The 14,574-nt window shown below is 40.6% G+C and overlaps 1 protein-coding gene across 1 annotated transcript in view; it reads right to left on the bottom strand.

Annotated features, from left to right (window-relative positions):
• Positions 1–14,574, bottom strand: part of LOC125485741 (regulator of nonsense transcripts 2-like) — a 39,499-nt gene that overhangs the window by 10,338 nt on the left and 14,587 nt on the right. Inside the window, exons 6-7 of the mRNA XM_048610008.1 lie at positions 10,225–10,366; positions 3,519–3,639 (exon numbers count right to left, since the gene is read on the bottom strand). Coding sequence (XP_048465965.1) covers positions 3,519–3,639; positions 10,225–10,366 — 263 coding nt within the window. The remainder of the gene's footprint in view (positions 1–3,518; positions 3,640–10,224; positions 10,367–14,574) is intronic.

Genomic DNA, 14,574 nt, shown 5'->3' with positions numbered 1-14,574 from the left:
ATTGATTGTGTTGCTTTCCTTCCACTAATAAGCCCAAGTCTCTGCCCATTTTGCTACCGATTCACCTGCAGGACAAAGTTTTGTTATTCAACCTCAAAAATCTTTTAGTTTCAGCACGTGTACCGGATGTCCCATAACCATGGCTTTCAATTTTCAACCAAACTTCACAAACGTAACCTTGTACCTCTGTTCACAATTGTAATCAACTTTGCTACAATGCAATACCCATGCTGTAAGCCTTGAATAAATTCAACATTACTACTTGGTTTTATTTCCAAGATCTCCCTATATATGTAATACAGAATGTTATTTGTCTTTTTATGTTCATTTCTACCTGACATCAACCTTTAAAGGTCTATTGAGTGAGTAGCCTATTGTACTTTTGTTGTTCTATTCATGCATATTGACAGTATGTTCCGTTACTATGCTTCTTCGTAACACTAAATACTTCTGCTATCCCACTGATAGAACCATAGAATCCCTACAGTGCAGATAAAGGCCGTTCTACAAAGATTCTCCAAGGAGCAGAGCCTACCCTATCCCCATAACACTGCATTTCCCATGGCCAATCCACCTAACCTGCACATCTTTGGATGGAGGAGGAAACTGGAGGAAACCCACGCAGACACGGAGAGAATGTGCAAACTCCACACAAGGCTGGAATCGAGCCCAGGTCCCTTGTGCTGTGAGGCAGCAGTGCTAACCATTGAGCCACTATACATTGTTTATTTTGCCATATTTCCCAATTTGATATTTAATAATTTAGTACTTCAGTAGTCATTCGGGGCATTCAAGATCATGCAACTGTTACATATGGAAAGGCTCCGGGTATATCTGTGTCATTCCATTACCTATGGATTTTTCAATCTGGAAATATTCATTGATCTTTACTCTTTGCTTCCTGTTCCCCAATAATTATTATTTCAATTATATTCCCTTTAGTATGTAACTAACTTATAGCAAGTTTCTCGGATGATACCTTACCATGCCCTTTGAAAATTCTTATGAAATATCCGTTGTTACATTTATCTAAATGACTTAATGTCCTCAAATTAATCAAATATAACATGCTTTTCACAAACTAATGAATATTTTTGATTATGTCATGACTTTCTAACTATTCACGAATTTTATCCTTTTCTCCATATTCTAGAAACTCATCTATAACAAAACCGAAAATAATTAGCACATACATTTTATATGTTTCCATATTTGGATTTTAAAAATGAACACCAGTGTAACGTTTGTTGCTGTTCAATTCAGCGTAGCACAACTCTCATACCACCACTTAGCAATTAATTTTCCATTACATTTCTGATTGAGGTAGTGAACTTGAAGGGACAATGCAACAACTTGAAACAATTACAGTAAAAAAAATGCAAAGTCATCTTTATTTTTCAAAATACATATTCAACTAATACTTAGAATTACTTTAACACAGTGAATCGAATACTATCATGTACCATAATTTCCACAATTTTTGCCAGAAATTATGCTCCGTCTACCCCACTGTTTTTACCAGTTTCAGTCTCTTTGTTCTCATAAGGAACAATGCAAACTCTTCACTAGAATGATCATTTTTTTAAGCACACCACATACAATTCAACTGGATACTACTTCCTTGATACAGACAGAAACCACACCAGTCACCAAATCAGAAACCCTTTCACCCAACCAACATTTTGAAGGTCTTTGTAGCCTCTGTTACGCCACACTCTTGCCCGAAAGTCTTGGGCAGGTAACTTGCTAAATAATCTTTGGAATGACTACTTGGTAATTTACTGCCTAAAATGAGGAAAAGTGGCACGGAACTCACATTCTCTCATTTTTCTGCTTTCCCTGATTACACTGTACATCTGTGTACAAAAATACAGCATAAATCTACACTCCGAACTAAGTTGCATAAAGCTTGACTAAATTAATGCAGAGTAGCATCAAATAATTGCCCCCCATCTTTTGAAATCCTACTTTCCCTCTTCCTTGGCTCATTTCTTCCCTCATGCTGAAATATAGTTTACCAGCACTTAATGGCTTTCAGTCTCGCCAAAATGATTTGCTCTAAATAGATACTGCACATAAAAAATAAATCCTGTTACCTCTTGAATCTGCTTCTTCCTATTCACATGATGATCATTCCTGAAAATTGACACCTCATGTGAGGTAGGTATGCTCGAGTTGCCACATTATAACTTTGCAAGAGCCATCGCTCGAGTCTGAAGACAGTCAGTAAAGTTCATCCAAAATCTATTAAATCTCCAAAAAGTATCCGCTTTTCAAACCAGGACAATGTCAACGTTTGATTATTTTTTACAATTACAGACAAGGATAGTAAAGTACCCAATGTCTGTTCTAATCATTTTCTCCCAGGCTTGTATGAAGTTTGGCATTCAGACACAAGCTCTTTTTGCACAGCTTAAGTGTGAAGTGGCAGCAAAATGAACATGAGTACACAACCATCCCTGCACCCCATGACAGATCAAGAATGATTGAAAATACTTCAAACCGAAAATAGAATGAACCCTGGAGCAGATGTTACAAACATAATCATTAAATATAGTTATATCCTATTTAAACAAAGGCATTAAAAAGGGTGCTCACGAAAATGGACATGACCTGAAGTGCCAAGTTACTTGTCTTGTGATAACTGAATTTGCATTCAAACAATAAAGATCTTCCTACTTCATAACATACATTCCATTGCCTCTGCAGAACAGTTTAAAATAAAGGCAAATAAACCATAATTAACAAGAAGCATTTTTGTTAAAACGTGCCATGAACTCCTGGGTAATGGAATAAGGTTTAAAGAGCTCTTAATATAAATGCTCCATGGAGAGATCCATAACTACAACTTGACAAAACCGGTTCCACATAGGTTCTGTTATGGGTAAAATGCAAAGAAATTTTTAAAAATGTTTGTCTGCAGAGAGAAGGAAAATTGGAGGGAAATTTAGACTAGTTTTGTATACCTCAGAACGATGACCTGAAGTGAAATGTTATCAAGGTCTTTAGACTTAGTCTACCTGTTGTGTTCAGTGAATCAATCTTGATAATTCAATACTCTTTTACAGAACCTCCTTAATATATACTTCCTTAAAAAAAAAAATCATTCATCCCAAGAAGCAAGGGTCTCTGCATGCCAGGTTGAAAATATGCTGAGTAACCTGTTGAGAAGCATGCTCATTTTTAATACAGTAATATCCAACAATAACTTTTTGCATTTTTGAAATGTCTTTAGCACACTAAATTGTCCCAAAGCCCTTCACAGATGTGTAATCAGGCAAAAATTGATGTTCAAAGGAGATATTTGGAAGGTTGAGTAAAAGCCTGGTCAAAGAGTTGGGTTTTTAGGATCTTAAAGGAAGAGAGGGAGGCGGAGAGGTCTAATAACAAATTTCCAGAGTGTAGTGCCTAGACAGCTGAAGGCATGGCAGCCAACGATGGGGTGAAGGGAGTGGGAGATGCACAAGAGGCCAGAGTGGGAGGAATGCAGAGTTCTTGGAGGGTTGTAACACCCTTACCTCCCCCCTGTCTTGAAGATGAGATCAGCATTTGGTGCTCCTTTAGGGTGCTGATACCGTGGTCGCCGCTCACGATTGGTATTTGCTGGAGCTGGACGCTGTGCCAGGGACTGTAACATCTCTGCAATAATAATTTAAAATTATTAGTAGAAACATTGCAAACTTAAAGTTTCACCCTCATTTTCTGGTGCTTCACTATCAGAATTTTTATTTAGCAGAAAATAAGGGACAACAGAAGTTAAGGCAGTAAAAAAGAAAAATGCTCAATATGTAAAGTTGGCAAATAAAGGTCCTTCTTGCTTTAACCTTTTTACTGACCATAAGATTCCTTTAATTATGATTTTCATGATGTGGTCAAGCAAATTACTGTTGCTGAATCAGGAAGGATTAAATTATAAATAATTTTGTTTTACCTCTCCCCTCCAGAAGCTACGGGTTCACGTTCTTGTCTACACAAACCCCAGCAAAAGAAACAAAGCAGCCTAGGCTATTTGACCAGTTGAGCATTTCAGTTAGCAATATGTAGTGTCATGTCAATCCATAACTGTGATCAGTGACTAAAATATTACTGTTTTGCAGAGAAAGTTGAAACCAATGCAAAAATTAGATGGCGAATGGCTCCTGTACTAAAATCACATTTTTCTAATCATTTTTTCAATCTCCGCATAAAGAAATGAAAAAAGGTTTGTGGTTTTGGAACAGCAGTGGTGTCAATCCTGTGGGCTACCTGAACACTTTTTCCAGCCAATCTTCGAGGCAGAAACAGGGTTGAATCAAATCAATGCAAGTGTGAAGTACAAAGTTGAAACAAAGCTGTCTTTAAGCTTAAATTAACCAATGGGCTGAATAAATTGAGTGATAGAACTTTGAACTTTAAGCTTATGCTCAGTAGGAGTTGAGAAATTCCCCTTTCTTTTTTTAAAGAGGAGTCTACGAAGTAACACAAGTAGCACTCTTTCTGTGGCCTGTCAAAACAGAAGATTCTATAATCAGTGATTAAAAATCTCTGGTTTGCATGACTTCTGACTGCTCTATCCAAAATTTTAGGAAAGGTTTTAAGAGGTTGGACACAGCCAGCCTCTGCAAAATGCATCTTGGGAGACTAAGCATATTGTTACTTCATTTACACATAAATTGGTCAATTCCAAGTCACACAGGGCACTTGAGAATATAATGCCATTTCTATGCAAAAAAGAAAGATCTACAGATGTGAATTGCCTGACAACACTCACTATCCAAGTAGGCAAGAGGAATAGGGATGGTGAGCAGGGAGGGAAGATATCTGGTACCAGTGAAACAGCATGGCAAGTTGTTGCTTTGAGGAGCTGGAAAATGCCTTCTAAGTTTCACTGTGGAAAGGTGTTTTGCAGTGCACCCAACAGTTAAGATTCAGAATATTGCAGATTGAGGCAAAGAAACTAAGGATGTGGCATGAAATAAGGACCTACCATTGCAGAGAGGGAAAAAGTCATCTGTCTAAGCTGGTTCTTCAAGGCAGCACATTTCTCAGTATTGTTTTTGCATTCGTTTCTCTACACCCCTAGTGGCCTAATGATACTTTGTAGAACAAATAAGGAAGAATAAATAACACTTCTAAGATGGAATACTGAAACAAAATGAACCAGGAGTGATCTGAAATCTTGGAAGAAACCATCTATCTAATTAATTGTTAAATTACTTTAAGTATTGTACAAAGTCATTTAATAAAATTACTTAAATTGTTATCTCAAAGCCAAGACTGGTAACATGCTATGTTCAAAAGTGTCCATTAAAGCCTTGGACTGAACCACTGAGGTATTGTTTCCTATTAAGCTTAGCAATGTTTCATATATCCATTGCCAAAAATAGTTCAAATAATGCGAGATCTTACCTATTTATAAGACATTTGCCTCCAAGTCCAACACAGAAGAATTTTAATAACACAAGAGTACATCAAAACATCAAAGCAGAAGCACTGCTGGCTCCAACTTAAACATCCTGCATGCTATCAGTCACAACTTCTAAATTCCTGAAACTGAGTGCTTGATTTTTAAAAGATTGCTTTGCTGTTCTTATTTAAATCTATCATTTAAATGCTCTTACATTTACTTATTTATTCCTCTTCTTCTGTTTTCTCTCTCAGTTCCTCTTCTTCAGGTGTGTTCATTTTGTTCAGTGTGTCAAGTCCACACCAACCCACCGAGCTTCCCACCCAGACCCATTTCCCTATAAACTCACCTAATCTACACATCCCTGAACACTATGGGCAATTTAGCATGGCCAATTCACCTAGCCTGCACATCTTTGGACTGTGAGAGGAAACCAGAACACCCGGAGGAAACCCACGCAGACACGGGGAGAATGTGCAAACTCCACACAGTTGCCTGAGGGTGGGATTGAACCTGGGTCCCTGGCGCTGTGAGGCAGCAGTGTTAACCACTGAGCCACCGTGCTTCCCACTTTTTTTTTTCCACAAGGGGAAATATCCTGCCTAAGCCCCTTGAAGTGAAAGGTATCAGCTTTTGACACCATTCCCAAGTGGCTTTTTTTTTGTGTAAACAGAGTAATGATTTTAGCCATATTTGAGTGTGAGATTACTCTATCAACTCTGAATAGACAGTCTGACACTGATTCAACAGCATTGAATAAACCCTGCTTCAATCAGAATGAGTTTTACCCACACAACCTGTTGTAAAACTGGAAATGACATGAATAATGTAAATTGCAATGATGAGCAAATAAACCCACATTGGTGTATCATATTAGGAATACTCAATACATCAGCTGTGGCACTGCTCATTATGCAATCAGATCCCGCCTCCCCCCCACCCACCCCAACAACCCCACCCACCCCACCCCACCTACCCCAACAACGCCCCCCCCGACCCAACCCCACCCCACCCCCCGCCACTGCCTCCCCAAATTAAAACAAACTTATCACTGATCTTGCTTTGATATATATGAATGTCCTAAACCTTGACAAACTGGGTACAATTTCAAAATTTGCTGATGAAAAGAAACTTGGCAATGTTGTGATCCAAGAGGAGTTTAGTGTAGAACTTGAAAAAGGACACAGATAGTTTTGGTCAGACCAATGGTGGCCGGCAGTGTTCAAAACAGAAAAATGTGAATAATTCATTTTGGTAGAAGGAAAATGGAGAGACATACAGTATAAAATGTATGGTATAACTCTGGAGGAGATGCAGGAGAATAGGAATCCAGATGTAAATGTGCAGAAGACACTGAAGATGGAAGGACAGGTTGAGAATGCAATTATTATACTATACACTATCTTAGGCTTTAGTAATCAGGGCGTAAAACACAAAGGGGGTGAGGTTGTTGACTTGCTCACCGAGCTGGTTTGTTTTCGTTTAGACATGTCGCCACCATGCTAGGTAACATGATCAGCGAGGCCTCCGATGAAGTGATGTTGCTCTACTCTGTTTAGAATTTATACTGTCTGGTCTGTTATGTGAGTACTGTCATTTCCGGTTTTGTTCTGTATGGGTTTGTATTTGGGTCCACTTCTACGTTTGTTGTTTGCATTACGGGTTGAGAACCATGCCTCGAGGAATTCCCGAGCATGGGCTACTATAGCCCTCTTGTCATCAATACACAGTACGCCCTAACACATTGGCCACACTACCCTACATCAAGAACGTATCAGAACTGGCAAAGAGACTCCTAAGACCACTAGGAATCATGGTGGCACACAAGCCCACAGCCACTGTACAACAAACACTCAAGGATTGAAGGCCCTATCCCCATAACATTCAGAACCAATGTGGTTTACAAAACACCATGCAATGACTGCCACAAACATTACATTGGACAGACGGGAAGGAAACTAGCCATCAGAATACAAACGTCAGCTAGCAGCAAAACGACATGACAAACTTTCCTTAATACTGATACACTCAGACAATGAAGATCATCAGATTAACTAGGACAACATAACTATACTAGCCCAAGCCAAACATATACACGCACGGGAATCCCTCGAGGCATGGTTCTCAACCCATAATGCAATCGACAAACATATAGAACTGGACCCCATACAGGACAAAACTGGAAATGACACTACTCACTATAACAGACTACACAGTATAAATTCCAAACGGAGTAGAACAACATTGCTTCATCGGAGATCTCACTGATGATGTCACCGAGCATGGCGACGAAATGTCTGAACAAAAACAAGCCAGCTTGGCGAGCAGGTCAACAACATCATCCACAATCCGAGCTACAAATCTTTGCTAAAACTTTAAACACTAAGGTGGTTTTAAGACACCAGCACAGCTTCAGTTGTAGAATTGTTTACAGTTTTGGGCACTACACTTTGTGGAAGGAGAGCAGAAAATTATTTCAGGGATGAGGAATGTTAGTTATGAGGATAGATTTGAGCAGTTGGATCTATCGTCCATGGAGGAGAGAAAGCTGAGAGACAACTTTATGGACGTAATCAAAATCACGAGGGGTCTGGGCATAACAGATAAGAAAAAACTGTTCCCAGAGTTCTAAAGTAGCAATACATTGAAAATCTCTTTCCATCAAGTGGTCAAAATCTAGAATGCACAGCTGGAAAGTGCAGTGGAGGCAAGTTCAATCAAGGCATTCAAAAGTGAATTATCTAAAAAAGACAGATGCAAAGGGTTGCGGGAGGAGGCACAAGAATGGTTCAAGGTGCATTCTTCATTTGAACACTCAGTGGAAACTTGATGCATGATGGGATGTACGTGCATCCCTCATCCACTTCAAACAGTTCATTTGTGTTCCCAGAGCTTCCTGACTGTAACAATTCTGAGATTCAAATCAGGATTGAAGGGGCTACCATTGATCAGAAAATTAATTGGATAACTGTGACTACAAGAGCAAGTCAGACTGGAAAATCTGCAGAGAGTAGCTCATCTCCTGACTCCCAAAAGCCTGTTCACCATCTAGAAGACAGAAGTCATGAGGTGACTGAATTCTCTCCCCTTGCCTGGGCAAGTACGGCTCCAAAAACACTCAAGTAACTCCACACCATCCAAGATAACACAGGCCCTTTGACTGGCACCCATTCACTAAATTACACAAGCATTTTCTCCGCCATCAGCACACAGTGGCCAGGACACACTATCTACACGATGCACTGCAGCAACTCACCAAGGCTCCAAAAAGGAGCCAAACCAGTGATCTCTCCCACCTACAAGGACAAGGGCAGCAGATGCACAGAGTTAGAATGAATACAGGTTCCATCCCTTACACCCACACGTTTGGAACTATATCTGTATTCTATTATGATCAATGAATAAAAATGGTAGAATCCCCTCCACAACAACATCTATGATACCCAGACTGCAGGAATTCAAGGTGGCAGTTAGACATCACCTTCTCAAGGGCAACCATGGACGCACAATAAACATTAGGCTTTTTAGTAACGCTGACGCTCCAGGAATTAATGGAAACAAAATCTAAGTTAATTCATTTGGACACATATAATTCATCTTACAGATGAAGTTCTGTACAAAAATGGAAGAGTTAACATTTTGTCAAAATGTTTAAATCTACTGCGGTTTCAAATATTACATCTATTTTCAGGTTATAACAATAGTTACATTTATATTTAATGCTATATTTAATTTCTCAAGATTTACTGCACTATTCTAACCACCCCAACATGTTTCAAGAGGAAATAAAAGAAAAGAATATCTGTGCAAAGATTTCTTCATTTTGAATGGGGATTTTAGAGATTTCAGGTAAAACATGAAGAATTGGATAAGTACATGAATAGGAAAGGTTTGGTGGGATATGGGCCAGGAGCAGGCAGGTGGGACTATCTTAGTTTGGGATTATGTTTGACATGAATTGGTTGGACTGAAGGGTCTGTTTGCATGCTGTATGACTCTATGGAGCAAGGTCTTCCATTTTGCCAGACCTTTCCAATGGTATTAGCTGCAGAAAATGTTCCTGTGCATCTGACATCCATTTCAAACATTTCATTTGTGTTCCCAGAGCCTCATGACCGTAGGAAACCACAGCACAGTTTGAAAAATCTGCATTCCAAGCCTGTGCTGCAATCGTACAAGGCACCTGCCAAATCTTAAACTTGTAGGCAATATTTTAAATTATATTCTTCTCCCAGATTCTTAACAGCTTGTCCTGCCACCACTGATAGACTCCAGCTGCAGTTCCAAACAATTAAAGCTTACATTTGGGACCTGCACAGTTATTAATAATTACACATCATCACAGTCTTCAAGTGAAGTGTTGCAGTCTTTCAGCTATGCTGAACTTTTTCTACAAAAGTTCATTGTACCTCAGGACTAGACTTAATATACAAAATTGTGTGTATAACTATATAACACAAAGGCTATAATTCGGTAAATTCTAGCCTTATTCCTACTTCCCAGACAATCATCATTAACACAAAGCAAGCTTGGGAAACATGTAAACCAATTGGCCAATATGTTTGCCAGTTTCTTGCTCATGGGGCTAAAACAGCCCTGATTATATTCACTTGAACACCTGAAGTTGTGAATGTAGCAAATTAGAAATAGGTTAGCACAGTCCCAAATCTCAGCTCAGCTGACAGTGCAGCATATACATAATGGATGCACCAATATATGTACGGATGTAGAAACCAAAAAAGATCATTTTTAGTTGCAGAATGACTGCTCAGGTTACTTTCTACTATAATTATAAACACACTGCAATTACTGCAAGCTCTTTTATCCCCCTTTCTTACCCTGGTAGTCTTCCTGTTCTTGCCGTTCATTAATGTCAAGTGTCAGTTTCTTCATACGCATTCTTTCTTCCTGTTCTGCCTGTTGCTGATTCCAGTGATTTGCAGCAAGCTGCGAATTCATTGGTACGTTCAGTATTTTAAACTGGATAAAAAGAATTTAAACAGTCAGAAATGGATTTTTGCACAGATGATTAATGACCTAGCAAAGCCTAGCAATGGTTTTCTGCAGAATTACAACCTGTGTTCCGAAACTGTAAAGTGAATCAGTTTCTTGGCAAATGATTTTTTTTCATCTCCAACACATCTGCTACAAAAATAATACAACTTAGGTTAAAAGTCAACATGATTCAATTTTAATTATTCTTTCACAGTCAAGGTTTTACATCAAATTCATTTGGCAAAATCACAACCCAATTTCTATTAGAATGGAGTCAAGATTTGTCTACTTCAAAGCAGCCGAGAATGGTGAGAAATAGAGAAAACTTTACGCCAATAGGTCAGCGAGTTTTACCGATAGTGTATACTATAGTTCAATTACTGAGGTTAGTGATTATTCTGGTTTTAGATCGATTCCCATCTGATCTGTAAATATATCCATGTCTGATGATAATTTTCCCCAGAACAATTTTCTCCTTTCCTTTTCTGTTACAGGGATACAATTCCATTATTTTGGATGCACCCAATAATTTGCAATTACTGAACCTTTAAATTAGGTATTTAAGAGCAGAGACATCACCCAAGCATCACCCTGACTTTTAGTGAACTAGGTGAACATAAAAGCTTCTTGACCTACATCATTCAAATAAATCTTGTAGCTTTAAACTTCCCACCCACAGCCTCCAACCTCATCTTTCCCCAACCCCTCACCGCCTGTTTCTATCTCCTTCCCAAAATCCATAAACCTGACTGCCCCCGGCTGACCCATTGTTTCTGCCTGCTCCTGCCCCACCAAACTCATCTCTGCTTACCTTGACTCTCTTTACCCCCGGTCCAGGAACTCCCCACCTACACGCAGATGGCCTAAAAGCCCTCTTCTTCTTCGTCTCCTGTAGGCCCAACTAGTCACCCTCCACCAACACCCTCATCTGCTTAACAGAACTTGACTTTACCCTGAACAACTTCTCCTTTAACTCCTCCCACTTCCTACAGACTAAGGGGGCGGCCATGGGCACCCATATTGGCCCAAGCTATGCCTGCCTCTTTGGATACATGAAACAGTCCTTTTTCTGTTGTTACACTGGCACTATCCCCACCTCTTCCTCTGCTACATTGATGACTGTATTGGTGCTGCCTCATGCTCCCACAAGGAGTTTTAACAGTTCATCAACTTTACAAACACCTTTTACCCCAACCTCAAATTCATCTGGACCATCTCTGATACTTCCCTTCCCTTCCTGGACCCCTCTGCCTCTATTGCTGGTCACTACCTCAACACTGACATCTATTTCAAGCCCACCAACTCCCACAGCTACCTAGACTACACCTCCTCTCACCCACCCTCCTGCAAGAATGTGATCCTTACTCCCAATTCCTTCGCCTATGCCACATCTGCTCCCAAGATGGGGTGGTCCACTCCCAGACATCCCAGATGTCCCAGATGTCCTCCTATTTCAAGGACCTCAACTTCCTCTCTCTGGTGATCAAAAATGTCGTCAAACACATCTCTTGCGTTTCCCGCACTTCAGCCCAATAAAAATAAAGACAGAGCCCCTCTGGTCCTCACAAATCACCCCACCAATTTCTACATCCAGTGTATCATTCTCCACCACTTCCACCACCTACAATCCAACCCCACGACCAAAGACATATTTCCCTCCTCACCCCTATCTGCCTTTCGTAGGGATCGCTCTCTCTGCAACTCCCTCGTCCACTCCACACTCCCCAGTAACCCCACCGCACCTGGCACCTTTCCCTGCAACCACAGGAAGTGCTACACCTGCCCCTACACCTCCCCCCTCACCTCCATCCAAGGCACCAAACAAATCTTTCGTATCCAACAGGGGTTCACCTGTACATCTGACAACTTGGTCTACTGTATCCATTGATCCTGATGTGGCTTCCTCTACATTGGTGAGACCAAGCGGAGACTCGGGGACCATTTCATAGAGCACCTGCACATGACAAACACCACCACCTTCCGGTCGCCAACCATTTTAAAACCCCCTCCCACTCCCTGGGTGACATATCCATCCTGGGCCTCCTCCAGTGCCACAATGACACCACCCACAAACTGGAGGAGCAGCACCTCATATTCCGCCTCTGAAGCCTACAGCCTATGGCCTAAAACATGGAATTCACCAGTTTTAGAATCTACCCACCCCTGGCCTCTCATCCCCATCTTGACCTGACACAACCTGTCCATCTTCTCTCCCACCTATCCATCCAATCCAACCCACTGACCATTCCCCACCACTCCCTACCTGCATTCACCTATCACCATCCCACTGACTTTCCCCAGCCCCATCCCTCCTCTCTCTATTTATTTCCCAGTTCCCTTCCCCCTCCCCATTTGAGGAAGGGTCCCGACCCGAAACGTCAACTTTCCTGCTCCTCTGATGCTAGCTGGCCTGCTGTATTCCTCCAGCTTCACACAGTGTTGTCTCTGACTCCAGCATCTGCAGTTCTTGCTATCTCTGAACAAAAAAGCTTCCTGACTTACATCATTCAAATAAATCTGGTAGCTTTAAACTTAATTGGTTTAAATAAAAGTGTATTTGCATTAGGAGAATAATTGCAGATGGAGTATGATGTCAGCTGCAATGTCTCAGAGATAGTTGCTATAAGCCAATACATTACAAAGACCCATTTGAAAGATGGTAAGGGCAATTCCAAAAGCAGGGGAAGCAACAGTTGCCAATTGCAAGATAATAATGAAGAAGAAGAGAGGGAAATCTGAATGACAAGTGTATCAAACACTTCAGTTTGTGTTATCAGTAGCTGTTCTAAGAGGCATAAACAACGCATTTGTCTTCCTCTTTATGGTATGCAGGCATTGAGTCAAATTTCATTAAAATTTATTCAGATAATCCGCATGCAGAGGGTTGAAACTTAGTGGCATACATTCTGCTCTGTTGATTTCTGCTCCATTTTCATCTGAAAATTGTGCGCTGCTTAAAATGAAGCTTCTGTCTAGTTTCCTAGTAATATGATGTTTGATTTTTAACAGCACGTACCCTGATACTTAGAACAACCATCCTATCCGCAGTACATGACTTGATGCAAACAAGTGGCATGACTTGAGGCGCTGCCACCTTTCAACAATATTCGAATAAACTAACACTCATCAGACCAGACACTTGTACTTTTGGTACACTGCTTGTGTATTTATGGCAAACATTGCTGAAACCTCCTTAACAGCCACAATGACTTTGCAAGAACATGATGACTGCTTGCAGAATGTATTACCCTGAAGAAACCTTGTACGGTTACATGGGTCCTTTAAAGCATCAAAACATCAAAAAGTACTTCACAGTTGATCAACCAGCCTGAACAGAATTTAGAGAAAGTTCCAGAAATGACTGAAATTGTAATTTAAGTGTTGGATCTTAACAGTCTTTTTAAGCTGAGGCTATATGTAGCTACATACACAGTATAAGGAAACAGAGTACCAGTCTACAACAACGAGGTCGACAGTTATGCAGTTCTTCAGAATAATATTTTCCATGGATGATTTAAAATTTGTCTTTGGGGTTTGGGTACTTTAGCATTTACTGTACATTGAGAAGGTGCTCAGTGGGCCAGCAATGCTGCCTCACAGTGCCAGGGACCCAGGTTTGATTCCACCCATTAGGCACTGCCTGTGTGGAGTGTGCACATTCTTGTGTCTCTGTGTGGGTTCCACTGGTTCCTCCGGTTTCCTCCCACATTCCAAAGATGTGCACGGATTGGCCATACTAAATTATCCGTAGTGTTCAGGGATGTGCAGGTTAGGTACATTAGCCGTGGGAAATGCCGGGATAGGGTAGGGGATGGGGATGGGTCTGGTGGAGTGCTCTTCAGAGGGTCAGTGCAGACTCATGGGGCTGAATGGCCTGTTTCCACACTGTAGGGTTCTATAAAAAAGCTGAACTGTCATGCTGAACAACTGCAATTCATGTGAAATAGGTACATTGTCAGTGCTGTTAAGTATTGAACTCCTGTGTTGTGACCCAACTAAAATGAAGGAATAACGATACAGTTCCAAATCAGGATGGTACGGGACTCGGACAGGCACTTATAAACGATAGTGCTCCCAGGTGTCTCCTGCCCTTAAACTTCATACTTTCCAGGTTAAACAGAAAGTTAATTTTGAGAGATGTTGGCACTCAAAAGATCTGCATGCCAACCTCCTGCATTATGTCAGGTTTAATT

This window comes from Rhincodon typus, chromosome 22, assembly GCF_021869965.1.
Source record: "Rhincodon typus isolate 14 chromosome 22, sRhiTyp1.1, whole genome shotgun sequence".
Taxonomy (NCBI): domain Eukaryota; kingdom Metazoa; phylum Chordata; class Chondrichthyes; order Orectolobiformes; family Rhincodontidae; genus Rhincodon; species Rhincodon typus.
Note: the sequence above shows the minus strand (reverse complement) of the source record. Positions and strands in the feature narration are given on the sequence as shown.